Source organism: Crotalus tigris, unplaced genomic scaffold (genome assembly GCF_016545835.1).
Source record: "Crotalus tigris isolate CLP2741 ecotype Arizona unplaced genomic scaffold, ASM1654583v1 scf7180000018940.2059657, whole genome shotgun sequence".
Taxonomy (NCBI): Eukaryota; Metazoa; Chordata; class Lepidosauria; order Squamata; family Viperidae; genus Crotalus; species Crotalus tigris.
Window position 1 is genome coordinate 475,817 of NW_024097284.1, and position 20,220 is coordinate 496,036.

A 20,220-nucleotide genomic window follows, 5' to 3' on the forward strand; every position below is an offset into this window, starting at 1 on the left:
CTCTTGGAATTTGTTCCATGTTGTTAGAAATATTTTGGTAAAATTGAGTTGGAACCTATGATGTCGGTGTATTATTCCTTATCCGGCATTCTGCAAAGATAGCCAATAGATCTTGACTACCTTTTGGGTGTCATCTACATATTGAGGAGTACTGTCACCTCTACAGTCTTCTCTTTATTAATTTCTGTCAATTTTAGTTTAAATTAAGTAAAATTAAATTATTTTAAGTATGAGATACTAATTAGAACGATTTATTTACTGGGTGTGACTTTTTTAAAAAGCAATTAAGAAATGGATCATGCAATCACAAAGCTTTTTAATTCCTTCAAACATTCATTTATGAACTCTGCCTTGGCTTTTGAATCTTGTTGAACAAGGTTTGAGGTGGGTGTGTTAATTCAAACTCCAAATCCCTGTGTACATGCAGTAAAATAATTTAACCACGCCTACAATACTGTTCTGACCTTCTCCTCTCAATGAGACACAGCTCTTGCCTTGCATAGAGAAGTTTATCTGATTTCTACAACTTAAGGGGAAAAAAGACTAAATAGTATCTTAATTTAGTATGTTATTGGCTTACTTCAGTGGAGAATTTTAAATATTGACAGGTGCTGCAGGATTATTTTTTTTAATGGTCTGGCTGCTTGCTGCAGAATATCGTATCCAATTATGAAGATAATCTTTTGTGTTGATGAATGCTTTCCTTGGTTTTCCTTTTATTTTAATGCCATTTTGTATTTGGTTCCATGGGAGGAAATGTCAATTCTCTGAGGTCTGCAAACATTGCTTTTTTTTTTTTCTCAACTGAATGTTTATCTAGAACTTCCTGGTGTTTTTGGATTGCTCGTCTGAGTGTGAACTTATAATTCCTTGCTCTCTGCAACAGGCAGATAGTTAATGAACTGCATTTCACCAAGAACAGTTAAAACTATTATATCAGGGAAAGTTATTTGATGAAAAAGAACTGCAATAGATTACTATGAAATGGATTCCTACCGTACATACTGGTTATCAAATATGTGTAGTGGTCTAAGGTCTGAAAAAAGTCAAGAGGAAAATACTTTAGAAGTCGAATCTCGTGTGCCTTTACCTTATCCTTTTCCTTTTTCTGACCAATTGGATGATAATAATTCTGTGGTTCTCAATACATCACTTCTTTATGTAAAGCACAAGAAAAATGGACATAGATTAAGAATTGTTTCAAAAATTTCTTTGCCTACACCCCCGTATTCAGTAAGTATGATAAAATAGAGAAATCATTTTTTTTCTTTTCCATGGTTATTGTAAATTTGTGTTATCCAACAATATTTTTCTGTTTGGTGTAATTTTGTAGAAATACTTAATCAGATTTCTCTCAGATTGTTGATTTATATGATGTAAAGAATTTCTGATATAATGTCTTTCAGAAAGCTACTAATTTTAGTGTTTATCACTTTAACTCTTTTATACAAGCTTCATATAACTAACTGAATTATAGCTGATTAAACTAATATTTAATTACAGAATTTTAAAGATTCAATATGCAAAAGATTTTGAATGAAAGAACATTTCTGCAATGTAACATTATTACAGATGAAAATATATTAAAAAATAATATATTGACCATTTTTAACTGGTGAATATAAATCTTAAATATTTATATTTACATATTACACATTTACATTCTTATTATACATATCAGTATCTTAAATGTATTAATACACTTCTTAGTAATAATTTAAACTTTCATTTAACCTATTTGAATTGAGGAAAATAAGCTTAACATTGTTTAATGTGTACTTTAATTTGATTTTTGATATACTGTGCTGACAGTAATGAGCTGAGACCTGTAACTGTATATTGTAAGGGGGATATGTAACTTCAGTTTTACTGATTTCATTTTAATTATGGATCTTGAGAATTTGTTTCATGTCTTCAGATCATGTCTTCATTCTTAGCATGTAGTATTAATTAATATTTAAATATTGTTAACAGTCACTTCATTAATATTCCTCTTGGATAAACTCACAGAATTTATCCAGGCACAAATGTTGTATGACATAGCTATTCATCTTTAACCACACTTAGAAAAACATAGGTGTGTGCTGTTTTATTTCTGGAAAGTAAACAATGTATGTTCTGTCATTTTGTAATTTGAATAGCAGGGGAAATGTCTGTACTCTCATGTTCTTGTTAAAGAGCAAACTTTTTCACTTGCTATAAATATAAAGATATAAAGAAAAGGATCACATTTTTAAGAAGGTTGCTATTATATGTTGATCGAACAAAACTATATTATAGATAATTGAGTTTAGAGAGGCAGAATTTCAGACATTTGCAGGAATGTGAAATATTGATCTTTCACATGTGTGGTTTAAGAAATAAAGGTATTATACCCTTTCATGACGTATCATTTTAGGTCTGTTAGTTAAATAGATCCCAGTCCAATACATTGAGTAGAAAATATAGAATATGAATAACAGTAACCCAAAGAAGCTTTAAATCCTGATTGTAAGATTTTTTTTCATTAGCAACTTTGATTAATGAAAATTGTTAAATAATTGAGTGCCTTCAAATCTACATATAGTATTCACTGATCAGTGAGGAAAGCACAAAACTATCAAAAAGTGGAATGATTTGAGACATGAAATTAGTTGTTTTGCACTATTTTCAACCCTCTCAATTTGAACAATTTAAGTCATAACATTTAATAAAAATTACTGGGGGTGGTACATGCTGAAGTTTATATTAATAACTCAAGGTTTTCTTTTTATTGTAAATCAGACAGGCTCAAGATCCGGTACTTGAACACGGATATGGACGTGTGATAAAGTCATTCATTGTACAAATATTTGTTTATCTTGTTATCTATAATGTATGAGGGCAGTAAACTTCTTCTTTCAAGCTAATTTCCCAAACTTGACATTGTTCTTATGCAGGACTTTTTAAAATGTACATTAAAAATTTCAACATTTAAATTCTGTTTTAGCTTGAACATGCAAAAGCTACACAAACAGAATTGATGCAAGAATCCTTTAAATGGGAACATGAAGCTACTGAATTAACCAAATGTCAGGAAGAATTGCAAGAAAGGTTTGATGAAGAGGTCAGAGCTAGAGAGCAGATAGCACTGGAGCTTAGCAAAGCAGAGAGTAAGTAATTGATTTGTTTGCAATAGAGTGCTTTAAATAATTATACAATGTTACTTTCCCCCAATCCAAAATTATAAAACAGTTACTTTAATTTTCAGGCAATTATAGATGGTTTATGGTGTTTTTTTTTTTACAATTGAGAATAGGAGATTACAAATGAATAGAAAATTGATTAAATCACAGAGAAAGAAAAGCAATCATCATTCAAGAGAGAATGTATACAGAAATGATAGTAGGATAATAGGATATTATTATAAAAAGGAAATAAAGAGGATGTCAGCTAATTATATTCATAAGATTTGTAAATTTTTTAACATACTGTACCTAATAAAAGTTCTAGATTCATTAGATCAGCCTACAGACACACACACACACACACACACACACACACACACAGAGAGAGAGAGAGAGAGAGAGAGAGAGAGAGAGAGAGAGAGAGAGAGAGAGAGAGAGAGAGAGATTTATTATTGAGTATTTCACAAAATGTGACCATGGATGATTAACAGGATTGAGAACAAATCAAGATAAAGTATAGATAATAAAAACTACAAAACACAATATCATGGGCACAAAATGCAATATCTTATGGCACAAAAACTAAAACTACAAACTCTTAAACCAGTTTTCCAGATAGGTTCCTCCAACATGCTCAGGGAAAAACCAAATTTTTAAAGCCTTAAAAAGATCAGTAATCCAACTGAATCTTGGGGACGGTATGCTCTCCCAAAAGACTGACCTTATGTAGAAAATGCTTCCTGGCTTCAATTAGTTGGCATGGAAGGGATCTGAAACATGCTTTCTGTGTTGAACCTCATAGAACAGTGATGGCAAACCTTTTAGAGACTGAGTGCCCAAACTGCAACCCAAAACCCACTTATGGATCGTCGGGTGCCGAGTGGGTGTGGCCATTGGTTGGGCGTGGCTGCGGTGGTAATGGAGACTGGGTGGGACTAAAAAGTTCAGTCAATCAATTCCAACTTTGCAAGATCTCTTTTTTTCCCACAAGAAGTTGAAATTGACCGATTGATTGAATCTTTTTTTTTTTTGCACACGGCAGCACAGGCCTAAATTGAAAAGGTTTTATAAAACTCAGCTGAAGGCCTAGGACTGGGGCGACGGTGCGCGTGCCCACAGAGAGGGCTCTGAGGCCACCTCTGGCACCCATGCCATAGGTTGGCCACCACTGTCATAGAATGAGCAGACATAATAGGATATCTCCCAAATAATCTGGTGTTGCACAATGAACCACTTGATAGAAAATAACCACCACCTTCAGTTGCAGCCAGAAACCTATAGGAAGTCAGTGCAATGCACAAAAAAGTGTTAATATGAGTATACTGTGTTAATGCCCATAAAAACCCACACTGCCACATTCTAGGTCCATTGTATTTCCCACATAATTGTCAAAATCAGTCCTATGTAGAGCATATTGCACATCCCAAGCAGTTACAAATCCAACACATGAGTGACCATTAGCATGCTATTCAGTATATGACTTATTTCTTTGACAATTAATATACTATTGGTGATTGGTGATTTTTAAGAGCCATTTAGAATGATATATGAATTATTGGACTCAGGCTTATTTTTTTAACTATTTTTCAAACAATATTTAAATATAAGCAGACACATACCATTTATGTTTTCAAATACAATTTCATTTCTTAGCTAACTTCTCTGAATTGTCCATGATCGCACTTATTTGAAATGCATCGATATATTTAAAAATTTGAGTGACAGATGATCATTACTTTGAATGGGGATATACTAAAGTATAAAGATGATCTCCATAGATTCACCTTTTAAAACAATATATATTATTATTCACTAGATTCAGATTAATATATTACATTATTTCACAATATAAAATGCAATATACAATATTTTCATAGTTGAGCTTGTATACTTTATTGCTTATCATCTTGAGATTTGTAGAATTGCCTCCAGAGCATTTTCTTGTATTATGTATTGGCATTGGCCATTACTTATTAGTATATAAAGACAAGAGGGGTGCAGCAGCTCAGCAGTTAAGATGGTGGACTTGTTGGCTGGAAAGCTGACAGCCTGGGTTCGAGACCCAAGTGTGGCACAGTGGGGTGAGATCCTGTTTACTTGCCCTCCTGCCCAGCTGACAGTTCAAAAGCATACAAATGCAAATAGGTAAATAGGTACAACTTCGGTGACAAAGTAAAAGTGTTCTATGTGCCTTTGGTCTATTGTCATGCTAGCCCCAGGATCATGGAAATATCCTCTGATAATGCTGTCTCCCTTGGCTAAGAAACAGAGATGAGCACTGCCCCCTAGAGTTAGACATGATTAAACAGGGGAAAACTTTACCTTTACCTTTACCTTTATATAAAGACAAAATATTTTTTAAGACAGTAATTATATATAGTAAAGAAGATCTTGATTTAAGGGGGGTTTTTTTGAGAGCAAAATTGTCTATCACTCCCAAATTTCTATTTAATGGAAAAAATCTCTGTCTTTTTTCTTTATTTTTCTGTTAAATGGAAAAATTCCTCCATTTTTTCTTTATTTTTCAGAGATCAAATGCAGACATTTAAGAAGGCTGCTCTCTAAAATATAGTATTCTTGGTGCCAGCCCTAGGAATTATTGTAGGTTCCTTTTTTGCTAGTTTTGTAAATAAAGAATCTTTATCACATAGAATTAGAATGTAGTAGAGAAATCAGTGCTGTCTCTCCTATTCCAATATATATTCATTGGCCCACCCATTACTCAATATTCCCAGTTCTTTCTATTCTTCTTCCTTAATACAACAGTTGCCACTATAGCATGTGACTTACCTATCTGCCCATCTTCCTAGAACCTCCTCTCTCCTCTCCTCCTTTCCTCATCAGAAACCCAGCCTTAATCCTATTAGCCTGCCCAATCTTCTTAGCCTCTTGCTTCCTTTATCCAGGACTCAAAAATGAAGCATACCCATTTTTTTGAGGACAGAGTAAGCACAATCCAGATTGCTTTCCTACATAAGGAATAAATCTGTTCTTTCAAAGTTCTGTCTGAGTCTATTGTATCTAAATTCTGCTAAGTCTAGATCTGTTACCCTGAGAATTTGCTTATAGCATTTTCCAGTTTAATTTTCAGGTGTCAATCATTGTAAAGAAACAAAATTACTCCTTAGAAAGTATTCGCTGTGATCACAACTCGGCTACATTCTTACCAGGACTCTAGTTGAAGGGGAGGGAGAAAAGCTTTCTTACGAAGCCTCTACTCTATTGGGTAACCTAAGCATTTTTAAAGCTTCACATCTGTCATTTTGCATATGATAAAGTTACAAAAAAAAGTCTGCAGCCCACCCCACCCCCCAAATAATGAAAAAAATAGTCCCGTATATTCAGAAATTGTGTTTCTTTGTATGAAAATCATTTAAAATAAGCAGTAATAGAATTACTGCTTATTATAACTTATTATAACTAGTACACTGATACAGCCACACAATTATCTTTATAAAATCTTTAGAAAGAGCTCTTTGGAAGTGCATCTACATTTCATCTGAAGATGAACATTTTCTAGCAATTACTAGGTAGCAAATAAATATGCTTCTCAGTATTTTTAAAACAGCTGTCCTGAATAAAATTTTAAGATTTTTTTCACAATCTATTCTTAAAACACATCTACTGGTGTATTAACCTAAACATCATAGCAAAGTATCTATACTCTTCTGATATATATTCTTATTGCGAAGGATATCTATATATGCATGTTATCCATTACAGTGACTACTTTTCTAAAGTATAGAAATATATTACTATATAATAATTCTGGGGAATTTTACCTTATTAATTGTGGGGCATTTGATGCAAATGCACAAAAACAGACACACACTCTAATTTCGTTCTTGGAGATCTTTTTAATGAAAAATCAAGTCTACTTATATACAATTCTTGATATTTACAAAAGAAACTCCCAAGAAAGAGTTTAATACTGAAGTGATGTGGTGCATTCAACTGTGAAGTAATAAATTTAACGTGTTGAATTGTTGAAATTTGACTTGTTGAAATACTGCCTCGTATTACTGCATATAGGTAATCTGAGAATTTATCATCAGTAAACGCTCTGCTGAGAGCATTAAGTAGTGAATGTTTCAACATAATTCAATACTTGATAAATTGAAGTGTGCAAGGGAACGTATAATTGTTTAATCATTCATCCACAACTTATTAGATTTAGTATAAACATACTAATATTTATTATTGCTTTTTGAAATATTGCCTAGCTGGTAATCAAATTATGTTTGCAATAAACAATAGTTTTACTACAAATGTGTATGTGTCAATTCTCATAAAATTATTGATTCTTTAGATTTTGAACTATTAAAAAAATTAAACTGAACAATAAACACTACTTAAGTTTTATTAATGGGTACATATTATTATTTCCAAGACATTTTTTTCAGAAATGAACAATTCATATGTTAAAATCACTTATACTAGCATAAAGAAAAAGTTCTGAACTGAATGGTTAGGCTTGTTTAGTTGTTATATGAATGAATATTCTTAGTTGTTCTCAGGATAGATCAAGTTTTATGAGTTACATACTTACTGTAAGAAGTGAAGTACAGGGATAACAAAAAAAGGCATACTATAACTTTATAAGATTTAACTGTAACCATTCTTCAGCTATGAAAAAACTGTGGATTGTCTACACACATGTATACACACATCTCTTATATCAGTTCATCTTTCCAATGAATATTTTTATCATAATCATTTAATACTATAGTTTTGCAATCAGCTAAAAATTTTAAATGTGTAGATATCACCATATTGTATCATATAATATATGTATTAAAGGCACACTTATTCACAAATAAGGAAATATACATATTAGACTTCACATATAATGAAAAATGAACAGTAACCATGCCTTATCTGGAATTCTATCAACATTAGGATATTGCTTTAGTAAATTTCCATTGTAACAGTGTTATAACAATGGAGACTAAATACAGAATACATAAAAGAATATAGAACACAGAATAAGAGGGGAAAGGATCTTGGAGATATTCTGATCCAACACGCTGCTAAGTCAGGGCCTATACCATTTCAGACAAATGATTGTCCAATTTTTCTTAAAACCTCCAATACTGGAGCATTCGCAAATTCTGAAGGCAAGCTGTTCCACTGATTGATTGTTATAACTGCCAGGAAATTTTTCCTTAGTTCTAGGTTGCTTCTCTCCTTGATTAATTTCCATCCATTGCTTCTTGTCTTGCCTTCAGGTCCTTTGGAGAATAGCTTGACTCCCTCTTCTTTGTGGCAACCCCTGAGATATTGGAACACTGCTATCATATTGCTGCTAGCCCTTCTTTTCATTAAACTAGACATACCCAATTCCAGCAACTGTTCTTTATATTTTTTAGCATATTATTGGATTCATATATTGACACTCATCTCTATAAATATTCTATTTTAAAAAAAAATGAATGTTTCAACTTTGAATATAGCATTAATATTACAGTATAGTATTTCAATTTTTATTACTTGGGCAGAATAAAGTTTTTTGGTATAAAATTACATAGTGCTGTGACCATGCTATTCATATTTTTTTCAGAAGATTTTGGAATATTTTATTCAAAAATTATTATGCATCTATTTTTCCATAGATCTTATTGATGTTTATGCAGATGAAAAATCACTTATGGAAAAACAAATCCTGGAAAAGACAGAGGTAATAGAGCATCTTGAACAAGAGCTACTTCGTACAGGTAACAAATTACAGGAACTAGAGGCTGAGAGACAGCACCTTCAAGAAGAGAAAGAATTGCTCTTCAGACAAAAAAATGCTATGAAAGCTGATGCAGGACCCATAGAACAACGTATGTATTTTTTAGAGTCTTCCAAATATGTATGGTTTTATTATTTAATATCTAATAGACTTTCACAAACTTTATAGTGTTTACTGGGTGATCAAAGCCTTTTGAGTTAGTTGTTATCGGGCATTTCAAAAGATCTCCAGGATATAAAGTCAATGAGATGCAGGGGTTGACTTGGGGAGGAATGCCTCAGATCCAGACATTATTAGGCAGCATTTATAGGGAACAAAGAATCATTCACTCAATTTTGTTTCTGCTTTTATATAATGTATAAGTTGCTACAATAGATGGAAGGGCATTAATAACATACTCATTTTATATCTAGCAAGATTTAGTGCAAGTCTTTAATGTAATTGCTTTCATCAGCAAAACTGAGAAAGGAACCATTCTTCTCCTTTAAAATTGATCTGGAGCATCAAACATATTTAGAGATGATATTCATTTATCCATAATCTTAACAGGGTCTCGTCCAATTTATGGCACTTAACTAATTAAAAAGATGCATGGATATAATTGATTTTTCAAAATGTTGAAATGGGTAATGGATATGCAAAACATTATTTTCATGGAGAGTTCCCTGCATGGATCAGACACTGTTGGGCAGTCCATGCCAAGAGTGTAGCACATACTTTGTTCAGAGCACACATGTGGTGGAAAACTTTTGTGGGGAGAGGTGTTTAAGCACTGGGAAGAAGAAAGACTGGCAATAGACGTGGCCTCAGAGAGATAGGATGGTGGTCATGTGCAGGATGGCAAAAGATAAAACGAGTATGTTAAGTATATACAAACTGGTAATGATGAGGACCGAAGGCATAAATTATGGAAGAAGTACAGTAGATACATTGGATAGATACAGAGCAACAGAGAAAATAAAAAAAATCATAGAAATGCCACTTTTTAATTCAACAGTATTCTGAATGTATAATAAAAGTATTATGTGAATAGCTGTACGCAACATTTTAGAGAAAAATAAATGGAAACGTGGAAAAGTATCTAACAGTTGTGTTTAATAAATAAATGACATTTTTTTTAATTCACTGGGCATTTTACTGAACTCTATATTCTGTCTTCAGCTTCATTTTTCTCATATAGTATTTCAGCTTGAGAAAGCTATAGATGGCATGTGAATTACTTTGCTTCTTGTTTTTTTTCTGTTCTCCTAGGCCTAGTAGATGCTGCAGTCGATGCAGCTTCCCAAGCAGGTGTGTTTGTATATTGCATGGCAAATCTTTCATTGGGTGGAAGATTTAACAGCTACTGACTCTAGTTAATCATGGTCTCTCTCTGGGCTTTCGGCTTACTGACATTAACTTTACTGGCCTGCAGCTTTGATACTGTGTTTCATGTTCACACCTTTATTTTGAATAACAATTGCTCACAATTTTACAGTATTAATATTTTTAAAATGCGGATTACTTCAATAACCATCATCTTAATCAGCTAATAATTTCTGCATTCATATAATAATCTGCATATAGAGATCTTTGTCAAATAAAACCCTGCCTTCATGTGTGATATTTGAGGAAGCAAGTATGATGTAAGATGATGGTACAAAAATCTAAACAGTAAGATATAAAAAAAAACCTGCCAAAAGACCATTATCTGGTAATGCTTTTTGATTCATTTGGCAAAGACTTAAATCCAAAAATCTATTATTTTTAATATTTCTCAATCAAGAAATGATTCATGATTACAGCATGTATACCAATTAAAGGACTGAAACATAACATAAATAATCTTGGTATTATTTCTGATTATATATAACATTAAGCAATGTATGCATTATGCTTCCCTTTGATGTTACCTCAGTAAACTGGGAATTGTCTTGGCATGCGAAGTTTTATATGCTGCTCAATAGCATCTGAAGCTTCAGATCATATCTAAAAAAAATCACTGGATGCTTCTTGCCACCATCAGTGCAATTCCCAAGAGATTGTTAGGATATGAGAATTACCTGTATTTTGGATAGAAATAACATAACATTCAAAATCATTTTAAAATTCCAATGTTACTGGAGCATTGTGGAATGTACACCTGCAGCCATAGCTCCCTTGCCACATATCCCTAAGTTCTTCAGTTCTTTGCATTTGTCTTAAGTTAACTAATTGAAAATTCCAGTTGACGGTAAGAAATAGTTGGGGTTTTTTTTCTCCTATAACTCACCTCGTGAAAGTCTAAATTATTTTACATTAAAATGTTGTATGTGTCATTTGTGGGAATATTTATGTTTCAATTGGAACAATCCTACAGGATGAGAAGATAATTGGGTTTTAATACCATTTAAATTTTCCATAGTATTAATGAAAATAAATGTATAATTCTATCAGGAAAGTAAACCATGCAGATATTATTATTTATTGAAAATATCACATAATTTTGGTGAAACCCAAAGTTATTTTCATCCTTTATTATGCTGTAGCATAAACTTTTCATCTTGGGAGTGAGTTTATTTTATAGAACAATATTAACTATCCACATATAATAAGTTATGCTTTATTAAACAGAGTTGTTGGCGGAGACAGAAAAGTTAATGAAAGAAAAAATAGAAGTGCAGCGGCAGGCTGAAAAAGAATACAATTACCTTCAAAAGCAGGTGAAGGCACTGGAAACTGATATAGAGGAGCAGGTCAACCAGTTTTTGGAGCTAGAGCAAGAAAAAAATGCAGAGCTAATGGATCTAAGGCAGCAAAACCAAGCCCTAGAGAAACAGCTTGAGAAAACAAAAAAATTTCTAGATGTAAGTAAAACGATGAGCTCAATCCACACATCATTTACAACAGAATAAAAACAGACAATTCAACAAAAACTCAAAATGCTTATGTCATACACAATTTGGACTTTTTTAAAAAAATAGCATGGTAAACAGGCTTTTTGTAAAAAATAAGATGGCTATGTTTTCATATTTAATTTTACAAGGTTATCATTGTAAACAGTCATTGTGAAAAATGTTTTTAATTTGAACCAATCTCAGCTTAAACTCTAAAAAGCCTTGATTCAGGAGTAAAGCGTTTCTGATAATGTTGAAATTATGTTAAAGTATTTCCAGTACAATTGGACTTCTATAACGTTTCAAGCCTAAAGTGATTTCTGTGTAAAAAGATTGGAAAATTAATTACAATATTTCTGACATAACAAATAGCATAGTTTTATACTAAAATTGCCATTGATTTTATATATTTGCTGAGAATCTACTTGGATTTTGTTTCTAATGAATAATGTAAACAAACCGCTTGATTACTGAATCACATTTAGCACTATAATAACCTATACATTGCAAAAGATCTGAGAAAAAAAGAATGCTGCTACTTTGTGTATTGCTTGTCTAAGTTGTGTAGTGTTGTATGTAAATGTACAGAAACGGGTTGATGTTCCATATGAAGAGCAATACACACATAGTCACTCTCAATTCTTGTCACACTCTAATTCACAAATCGTTACTAAGGTTTTATGAAACTAGCTTAATAGTATTTTAAGACATCAATGATTCCTGTTATATTTTGTAATAAATTGAAAACAAAATATAAGTAATCCTTGATTTACAACAACAATTAGGACCGGAATTTCCATCATTAAGCTTAACAACAGAAATCCTTACAGTCCCAGTTGCTATTGTTAACTGAATCCCACAGTCATTATCTGAGCAACTTCCTGCCAACTTCTAACAACCAAAGTCATAGAAAAGCCAGCAGGAAGTTGTAAGTCCCAAACCAGCAGGAAGGTAAGTGGTGTTGCCAAGTGGGGAAGGAGTGAAGTGTTGTGCAGGCAAAGTGAGTGAGAAGTGTTATCTCAGGGAGCGTGTGAGGAAACAAACAAGAGCTGCCATGCAACCATGACTGCACAAGAAATGAGAGGATGTGAAAGGGTGCACAAAAGTCACTGCAGGTCAAGGAAGTTGTGTGTGGTTGTGGCATGGGTCAGAGAGGTTGCACAGGAGTGCAAGAGAGGGTCAGGGAGACTGGGTGGGATGCATGAGTGGCTTTTGCAGCATCACAGCAGAGGAGCTGAAATAGGATGTACGAGTCGGAGAGACTTATTCTAGTGAGTTGTGATCTACCCTGCCAGTTTCCCCACTGACCTTCTGCGGAAGCCAGAGGAAGGGTTGCAAATGGCAATCATGTTATCTCCATGATCATTTGGAAACTGATAGCAAGTGAAACTAGTTGCCAAGCACCCAGATTATGATCACATGTCCATGGAGATTCTGGGGCAGCCAGAATTCCAAGGACCAGTCATAACCCCCATTCATTCAGTAACATTGTAACTTTGAATAATCACTGAACAAATAGTCATAGGGTCAAGGACTATCTGTATTGTGCATTACATTTTGATATTTCCCACTAAAAATACATATATATATATATATATAATGGCTTACATTTCAGGAACAGGCAATTGATAGGGAGCATGAGAGAGATGTTTTCCAGCAAGAAATACAAAAGCTTGAGCAACAGCTTAAAATTCCTCAGAGATTGCAACCAGTCAGTGAACATCAAAATAGAGAGGTAAGATAAAGGGATAATTCATTTGTGACATTTTATGAACTGTGACTATGTGGCACTTCCTTAGTTTTTATGTTAATAATCAACCAGAAGATTAATATTTAGACTGAGCTACATAAGTGAGAATAAACTCTTCGGGGCTTCTTTCCATATTAACTTGCCCATAATATTAATCTTTCCTCTGAAATTTTTAGCTGGCTTTTTGCTAATATGGCTTTTTGAGAATTGATGATGAGACTTCTGCAGAATCCTATGGGTATATACATATGTTTGAATTTAATGACATGCTATTCTGTGTTTAAGCCACTTTTTACAGTAATTTTTATGGTAATTAAGATTTATAAAGTATGGCAAAGCACAAGCATTGCAAAGAATATATAAACTATGGCTGTGTGGTAATGTAGGAGGTACATTTTTATATATATAAAAAGCTTCCTGGAGAAATACGGGGGGGAGGAGCCAGTCAGTACTTTTCCCAAAAGAACCCTCTCACATCCTTAGAACCCTTGCCGAGAGGTAGTCCTTAACTTACAACCATATCAGCATGAGAATTTGCATTGGTAAGTAACTCAGTTGTAAAGTGGGATGTCATGTGACCACAGCAACTTAGGATGGCAATCTCAGCACTTCCCATTACAATCATTAACCAAGAATTATGGGTCCTTAAACAAGTAGACCTCCCAAGGCAAGCCTTCCCTGTCCTGAGCTTCAGTAGAGTGAGGGACTTTGTCCAATTCCGCCCCATCCTCCAAAAGCAGTACAGCTTTCCAAAGGCTTAGGGAGCCACATGTGGGAAACATTCACCAGAGAAGCTGTGTGCAAAAAGGAGACAGGGAAGTGCTTCTGTTCTGGCTGCAACAGCTGGATGCGAAAAGTACAAAGGTGTGGGTGACTGGGAGAGAAGGTAGATAGGTGAACTAAAGCTTGCTGGTGCTTATTGGGTTCATGGATGCTGCAGCTTGGTGCCACACTGCTTGGGCAGCCTGGAGAGCCACTTGTAGGAAGTGCTTGCTGAAGAAACTGCTGTGCCTGAGGTAGCATGGTAGCTACAGGTCAAAAGACGAGGCAGCAAAGGCAGTGAGGTGTTTTCAGCAGAAATCGCTGGGTACAAAAGGTGAGAAACTATTGGAAGGAACTGGGAAAGAAGACAGCTAGATGAACAAATGCTTGCTGATGTTTGCTGAGTTGTATAGTGGTAACTGAAACTTTCTGGGATTTTAGAATGGGCCCAAGACCCTATTTGATTTGGGATTGTTTGCTATGCTTCTAAGAATGGTGCAAGATGGCCAAAAGGACAGAAATGGGGGAGATAGGCAGGTTGGGGGGAGTTGAAGTGCCCCTGCATTTGCAAGTGCAGTCAGACTGTCAAGCAATTGAATTTTGATCATTTGGCCATAACTTCAGGCATGGGTTATCTGTCTACTTTGATGTAACTTTGCACAATAAGTTCTGGACACATACACACACACACACATCATACACAAACACAGAATATAGCCTAAAGGCCATAAATTCCAATAGGTATAATACAGAATAGTTGTATTATAACTTCAACATAGGACTTATATCATCCAAAATTATAACTTGAACATAGAAGGACTTCTGTCATCAAAAAAAATCACAATTATCAGAGCTGTGTGTTTTCATGTCTGTGTATGTCTGTGGATATGTTTGTAATTTCAGTATATGAAATAATCTCTAAAAACCTATGCCACAGTTCACTTTTTTATTTTTAAAAATTTTATTTGAATTTTCAATATATATAATACTTCCCATACATTATATATAAAACTAAAAAAAAGAGAAAAATAACTTTAAAATAAGACCTTAGGTGTCGCTCGTCTATCTCCCCCCCCCCCGACTGCATCCGCCCTCTCAACCTTCCTTCCTTATTTCCTACTCCCTCTCTCCTCTCTCCCCTCACCCCTTCCTCCCGTCCAACTTCCTTCCTTCCCTCCTCCTTCCCTCTTATCCCTCTTCGGATACAGTTCAGGGGAAACACCCGAGCGGCACCTTCCTCTAAATTGCTTCATCTATTTCATACTTTAATATTTCTATATATACTTAATCCCACTTCCCCCACCCCACCCCCCACTTCCCAGAGCAAAATACAGGGTTATTATAAACAAAACAAACACAATAAAACAACAACAACAACAAAAATTTCTATACAATAAACAAATTCATACATTACCCTTAACTCTCTCTAAACTTAAATAATAATAATAATAATAATAATAATAATAATAATAATAACATAAACAAATCTACTATAAATCAAATATTATAAAAATATATAAATAGTAATTATAACTTCAAGAAAAAATTAATCATAAAATAAATGGAACCTTAAAGTTCTGTATTTATTCTGAATATAATCTATCCACCTTCTCCACACTATAATAAATTTTTCTTGTGAATGGTCCTTTAAATAAGCTGAAATTTTTGCCATTTCCGCTAAAGTAGAAACCTTAAGTGTCCATTCTTCTAAGTAGGCAGCGAATCCTTCTTCCAATATAAACCTTTAAGTAATCTTGCTGCAGTTATTAAATTCAACAGTAAAATAGTTTCATTAACATCTAAATCCATAAAAATACCCAATAAAAATAGTTGAGGAGTAAACTTTATCTTCTTTTTAAAAATCTTTTGAATGTTCCACCAAATCATTATCCAAAAAGCTTTAACCTTCTTACAGGTCCACCAAACATGAAAGTAAGTTGTATCAGGACTACCACACCTCCAACATTTGGGCTGTAAATTAGGATACATACAAGCCAATTTTTTGGGATCCAAATGCTACCTATAAAACATTTTATAAAAATTTTCCCTCAGATTTTGGGCCTGTGTAAATTTAACATTTCTAATCCAAATATTCTCCCATTGATCCAATAAGATCGGTTCCTGGATATTCTGAGCCCATTTAATCATACAATCTTTTACTAACTCTGTTTCCGAATCCAATTTAATTAACTCATCATAAATTCTTTTAATATGAGCATGATTCTGATCTTTAATCTGAACGATCAGATTTTCATCTCCTAATGTTATTCCAACTTTCTTATGTACTGTCCACCTATCCACAATTTGTGCGTAATGAAACCATGAGTATAAAATGTTTTCTTGTCTTAATACGTTTAAAGATTTTAACTGCCAATCTTTACCTGACCAAATTAATAACTCCTTATACGAAATTTTATCAAAATTCATCCCCTTAGAAACACCCTCAATTAGATGTCCAGGAATCCCCCAAATAGGTATTTTATAATTTAACCTATAATAATACTTCTTCCAAACTCGAAGAAAAGCATTCCTTAAAATATGTAGTTTAAAAGCCCGGTCAACTTTCTTATTAAAAATCAAATATGCATGCCAACCATACAGTAAATCCCACCCTTCAGTAGAAAGAACATCTTTATTTGTTAAATTAAGCCAATCACTTATCAAAGTTAAGGTGGCTGCATCATAATATAATTTCAAATTGGGTGCTTTAAGCCCACCTCTTTCTCGGGCATCCTGCAAAATCTTAAACTTTACCCTTGGTTTTTTCCCACCCAGATAAATTTATTAATACCCTTTTGCTACTCATCCAAATTTGCATCTTTTTTTAGAATAGGTAACATTTGAAACAAAAAAAGAAACTTTGGTAAAACATTCATTTTTACCACTGATATTCTCCCCAACAATGACAATTGCAACTTTTTCCAATCATTTAAATACTTTTGTACTTTTGCCCATAATAATTCATAATTATTCTTATATAATTTACCATTAGAAGCTGTTATATATACTCCCAAGTATTTAACCTTTTTCACCATCTGAAAACCTGTAAGTTTAACTAAAATTTCATTTTCCTTATTAGACATATTTTTAGATAACATTTTAGTTTTATTATTATTTATTTTAAATTTTAAATTTTATTTTAAAACCAGAAACCACAGTTCACTTTTTGATGGGTATTGTTATCTACCCTTAGAATATGTATTGGTCATTACTTTTAAAGCCCTTTATGGCACTGGTCCAGGTTCTCTGAGAATCCATCTTTCCCCAATGGAATCAGCCTGTCTTACTCACATTGGCAGAAAGAGCTGGCCTGCCTCAATCACACCCATCAGCCAAGGAATTTTGGCTGGGTGCAATCTAGGAGAAAAACCTTTCTGAGGTGCCCCCCCACTCTTTGGAATATCTTACTGCCAGTAGTGATTTCTGCCCCTTCTTCTGACCTTCAGGAAGAACTTTAAAATATGAATGTGCTGGTTGGCATGGGGCCCTGAAGGAGAAGCTGTAGGCTGTAGTAGTTGATGCAGTAATAAAGAAGGCACCACTGCTGCTCCTCTCCAAATTATGGTCTTTTAGTCTGTTCTTAATCTTTTGTAATTTTAATTAAATAATAATGATGATGATGATGTTGGAAGGGATCTTGGAGGTCATCTGGTCCTACCCCCTGCTCAGGCAGGAAACCCAATACCATTTTAGACAAATGGTCGTCCAGTTTTTTTTAAAAAACCTCTAGTGTTGGAGCATTCACACTTCTGGAGGCAGGTTGTTCCACTGGTTAATTAATTTGTTTTTATATTTATAATTGTTTTTATATCTTTATGTTTGTAAGCTGCCCAGGGTCACCTCAAATCACAAGATGGGCAGCATATAAATTTAATAAAAATAAATAAATCTACCTTTGAGAAATACATATTTACTCTCTTACATTGTCCTTCTCTATATTTACAATTTGTAGTATGTTGGTAGATCCCCAAAGGTAGTTGTGATTGGTTAGTACTTAGTTTGGGGTTTTTTCGCTCCCTGCCCCCCAGCTCTGCCCAAATAGTTTCTTGATATGGAAGTGTTCCAGTTAGCTCAAAACCAAACAGCCAGCATTCTCCATTTTTCTGATTTCCCTTTACTTATTTGATTTTAGTTGCTTGTGATTTCCTCCAGACATTAAGGTTTTTTAAATACATATACATCCTTCTTTTTTCCTATTTCAGACAATTTTAACTTACCATAGCTTGTAGCAAATTTGTGTTTGAATTATAGCCTATGCATTTCCTCTGGTTTGCCACCAGATTGAAGAATTAACAAATCATCTTCAAGAGAAAACAGACAAATGCAGTGAGCTTTTGCTCTCTAAGGAGCAACTTCAGAGAGATGTGCAAGAACGGAATGAAGAAATTGAGAAATTAGAATGTAGAATCCAAGAACTGGAACAAGCTTTAATGATCAGTGCAGACAATATACAAAAGGTATTTTTTGGTAGACCGTTTTGTTTATAATTATTTGTACAGTGTTATTATCAACATAATTTGCTTTACTTACTAATCAAAGAACTGTGACTTAAAGAAGTGATAGTTAAATATACTTACTTTAAAGGTGGAAGAAAGAAAGCAATTTGGGTCTGCAACTATAAGGGGGGACTGGCCTCTAGAAGCACAGCTACAGGCTGAGCAAGAAGCTGTAGACAGGAAGGAAAAAGAGGTAGAGTATTTTTTTTAATTATTCAGAATTTTCACTATTTGAATTGAATTTAGCATATGAGGTATAAAGGAATTCATATCTATGGAGATTCTAAATTATTCAAATCATGGTTGTCCCAAGGGTGCTTTTCTAAAAGGCAACTGGATTTTCTTGGTTTTTTTCCTTGAAAATGTTTCATTTCTCCTCCAAGAAGCTTCTTCTGCTCTGACTGAATTGAAGAAGTTTCTTGGATGAAAAGCAAAACACATTCAAGAAAAAAAAAAAACCCAAGAAGGTCCAGTTGCCTTCTGGAAAAGCATCTTTGGGGCAAAGGAATTCATGGTTCTATATAAGCTTGGTTTTCTGTTGATCACTTGTAGTGCTCAAAAAAGTTTGTTAAAGTTACAGAACATTATTTAGAGAGAGTAAAAAAAAATTATAGGTTAAAAAAACCCACCATGTTGCATTTATTTTACTACTAGGTAACCCATAATTCATTCATTCATTGTTTCAAAAATATTTCCTTACCTAAATGGATAAATAAAATTACCATGAAAAAGTAGTGGGAGCGAGAGCAATTTGAAGCTTCCTGTCAGCTTTGCCATTGACTTTGTTTGTGCAAAGTTGGCAGGGGGCATCAGAAACCACATGTGACTATGGCAGCGTTGCAGGGTGGTGAGGCAATGCTGCAGGGCACTACTTTGCCATTACAACTGGCCTGAGGATCCTGCGAATTTTCAATCCCACGGAAGTAATGGATCCCAGATTTTGGACACATTCTTTTAAGTTAGTTCATTTGAGATACCTTGATTCAAAAACTATTGGCCTATGATAGTAACCTTAGTTGAAGGTTACAAAGGGGTTACAAAATAACCCTAAAACAAATGCAGCTCTTATTTACATAAAATAAATTATTCCTTTGCCACTTATTTTGGATATACAGATCATAAATCTTGAGGAACAATTAGAACAGTTCCGTGAAGAACTAGAAAACAAAAATGAAGAAGTGCAGCAGTTACAGATGCAGCTACAAATTCAGCTAAAAGAGTCTACAACTCGACAACAAGAACTTGAACAAGAAAATAAATCATTTAAGGTATTTGAGAAGAAAGCAAGTTTTTCTTTCCTGTTTTGAATGAATATAACTTGAGTTTACAAAATCTGAAAATTATGAAAAAGTATGAAATCTCTAAGTATTTAACTATTTATAAAATGCTATTTGAAAATATTTTCTTGTTTCAGTTTATTCCTCTGATAAAATAAAAATAATTAGTGAACGGAATCTACAAGTTATTTTCATGTTAC

At 33.7% G+C, this 20,220-nt stretch overlaps 1 protein-coding gene across 10 annotated transcripts in view; it reads left to right on the forward strand.

The window, feature by feature from the left end:
- Positions 1-20,220, forward strand: part of AKAP9 (A-kinase anchoring protein 9) — a 128,814-nt gene that overhangs the window by 79,428 nt on the left and 29,166 nt on the right. For 5 of the 10 annotated variants that reach the window (XM_039357667.1, XM_039357671.1, XM_039357668.1 and 2 more), the window contains 8 exons: positions 2,969-3,131; positions 8,759-8,971; positions 10,132-10,170; positions 11,473-11,705; positions 13,351-13,470; positions 18,528-18,704; positions 18,832-18,936; positions 19,859-20,011. In XM_039357667.1, coding sequence (XP_039213601.1) covers positions 2,969-3,131; positions 8,759-8,971; positions 10,132-10,170; positions 11,473-11,705; positions 13,351-13,470; positions 18,528-18,704; positions 18,832-18,936; positions 19,859-20,011 — 1,203 coding nt within the window. Of the gene's footprint in view, positions 1-256; positions 1,234-2,968; positions 3,132-8,758; positions 8,972-10,131; positions 10,171-11,472; positions 11,706-13,350; positions 13,471-18,527; positions 18,705-18,831; positions 18,937-19,858; positions 20,012-20,220 lie in introns of those variants that run through there. The other 5 variants (XM_039357669.1, XM_039357670.1, XM_039357677.1 and 2 more) reach the window with 4 other exon arrangements.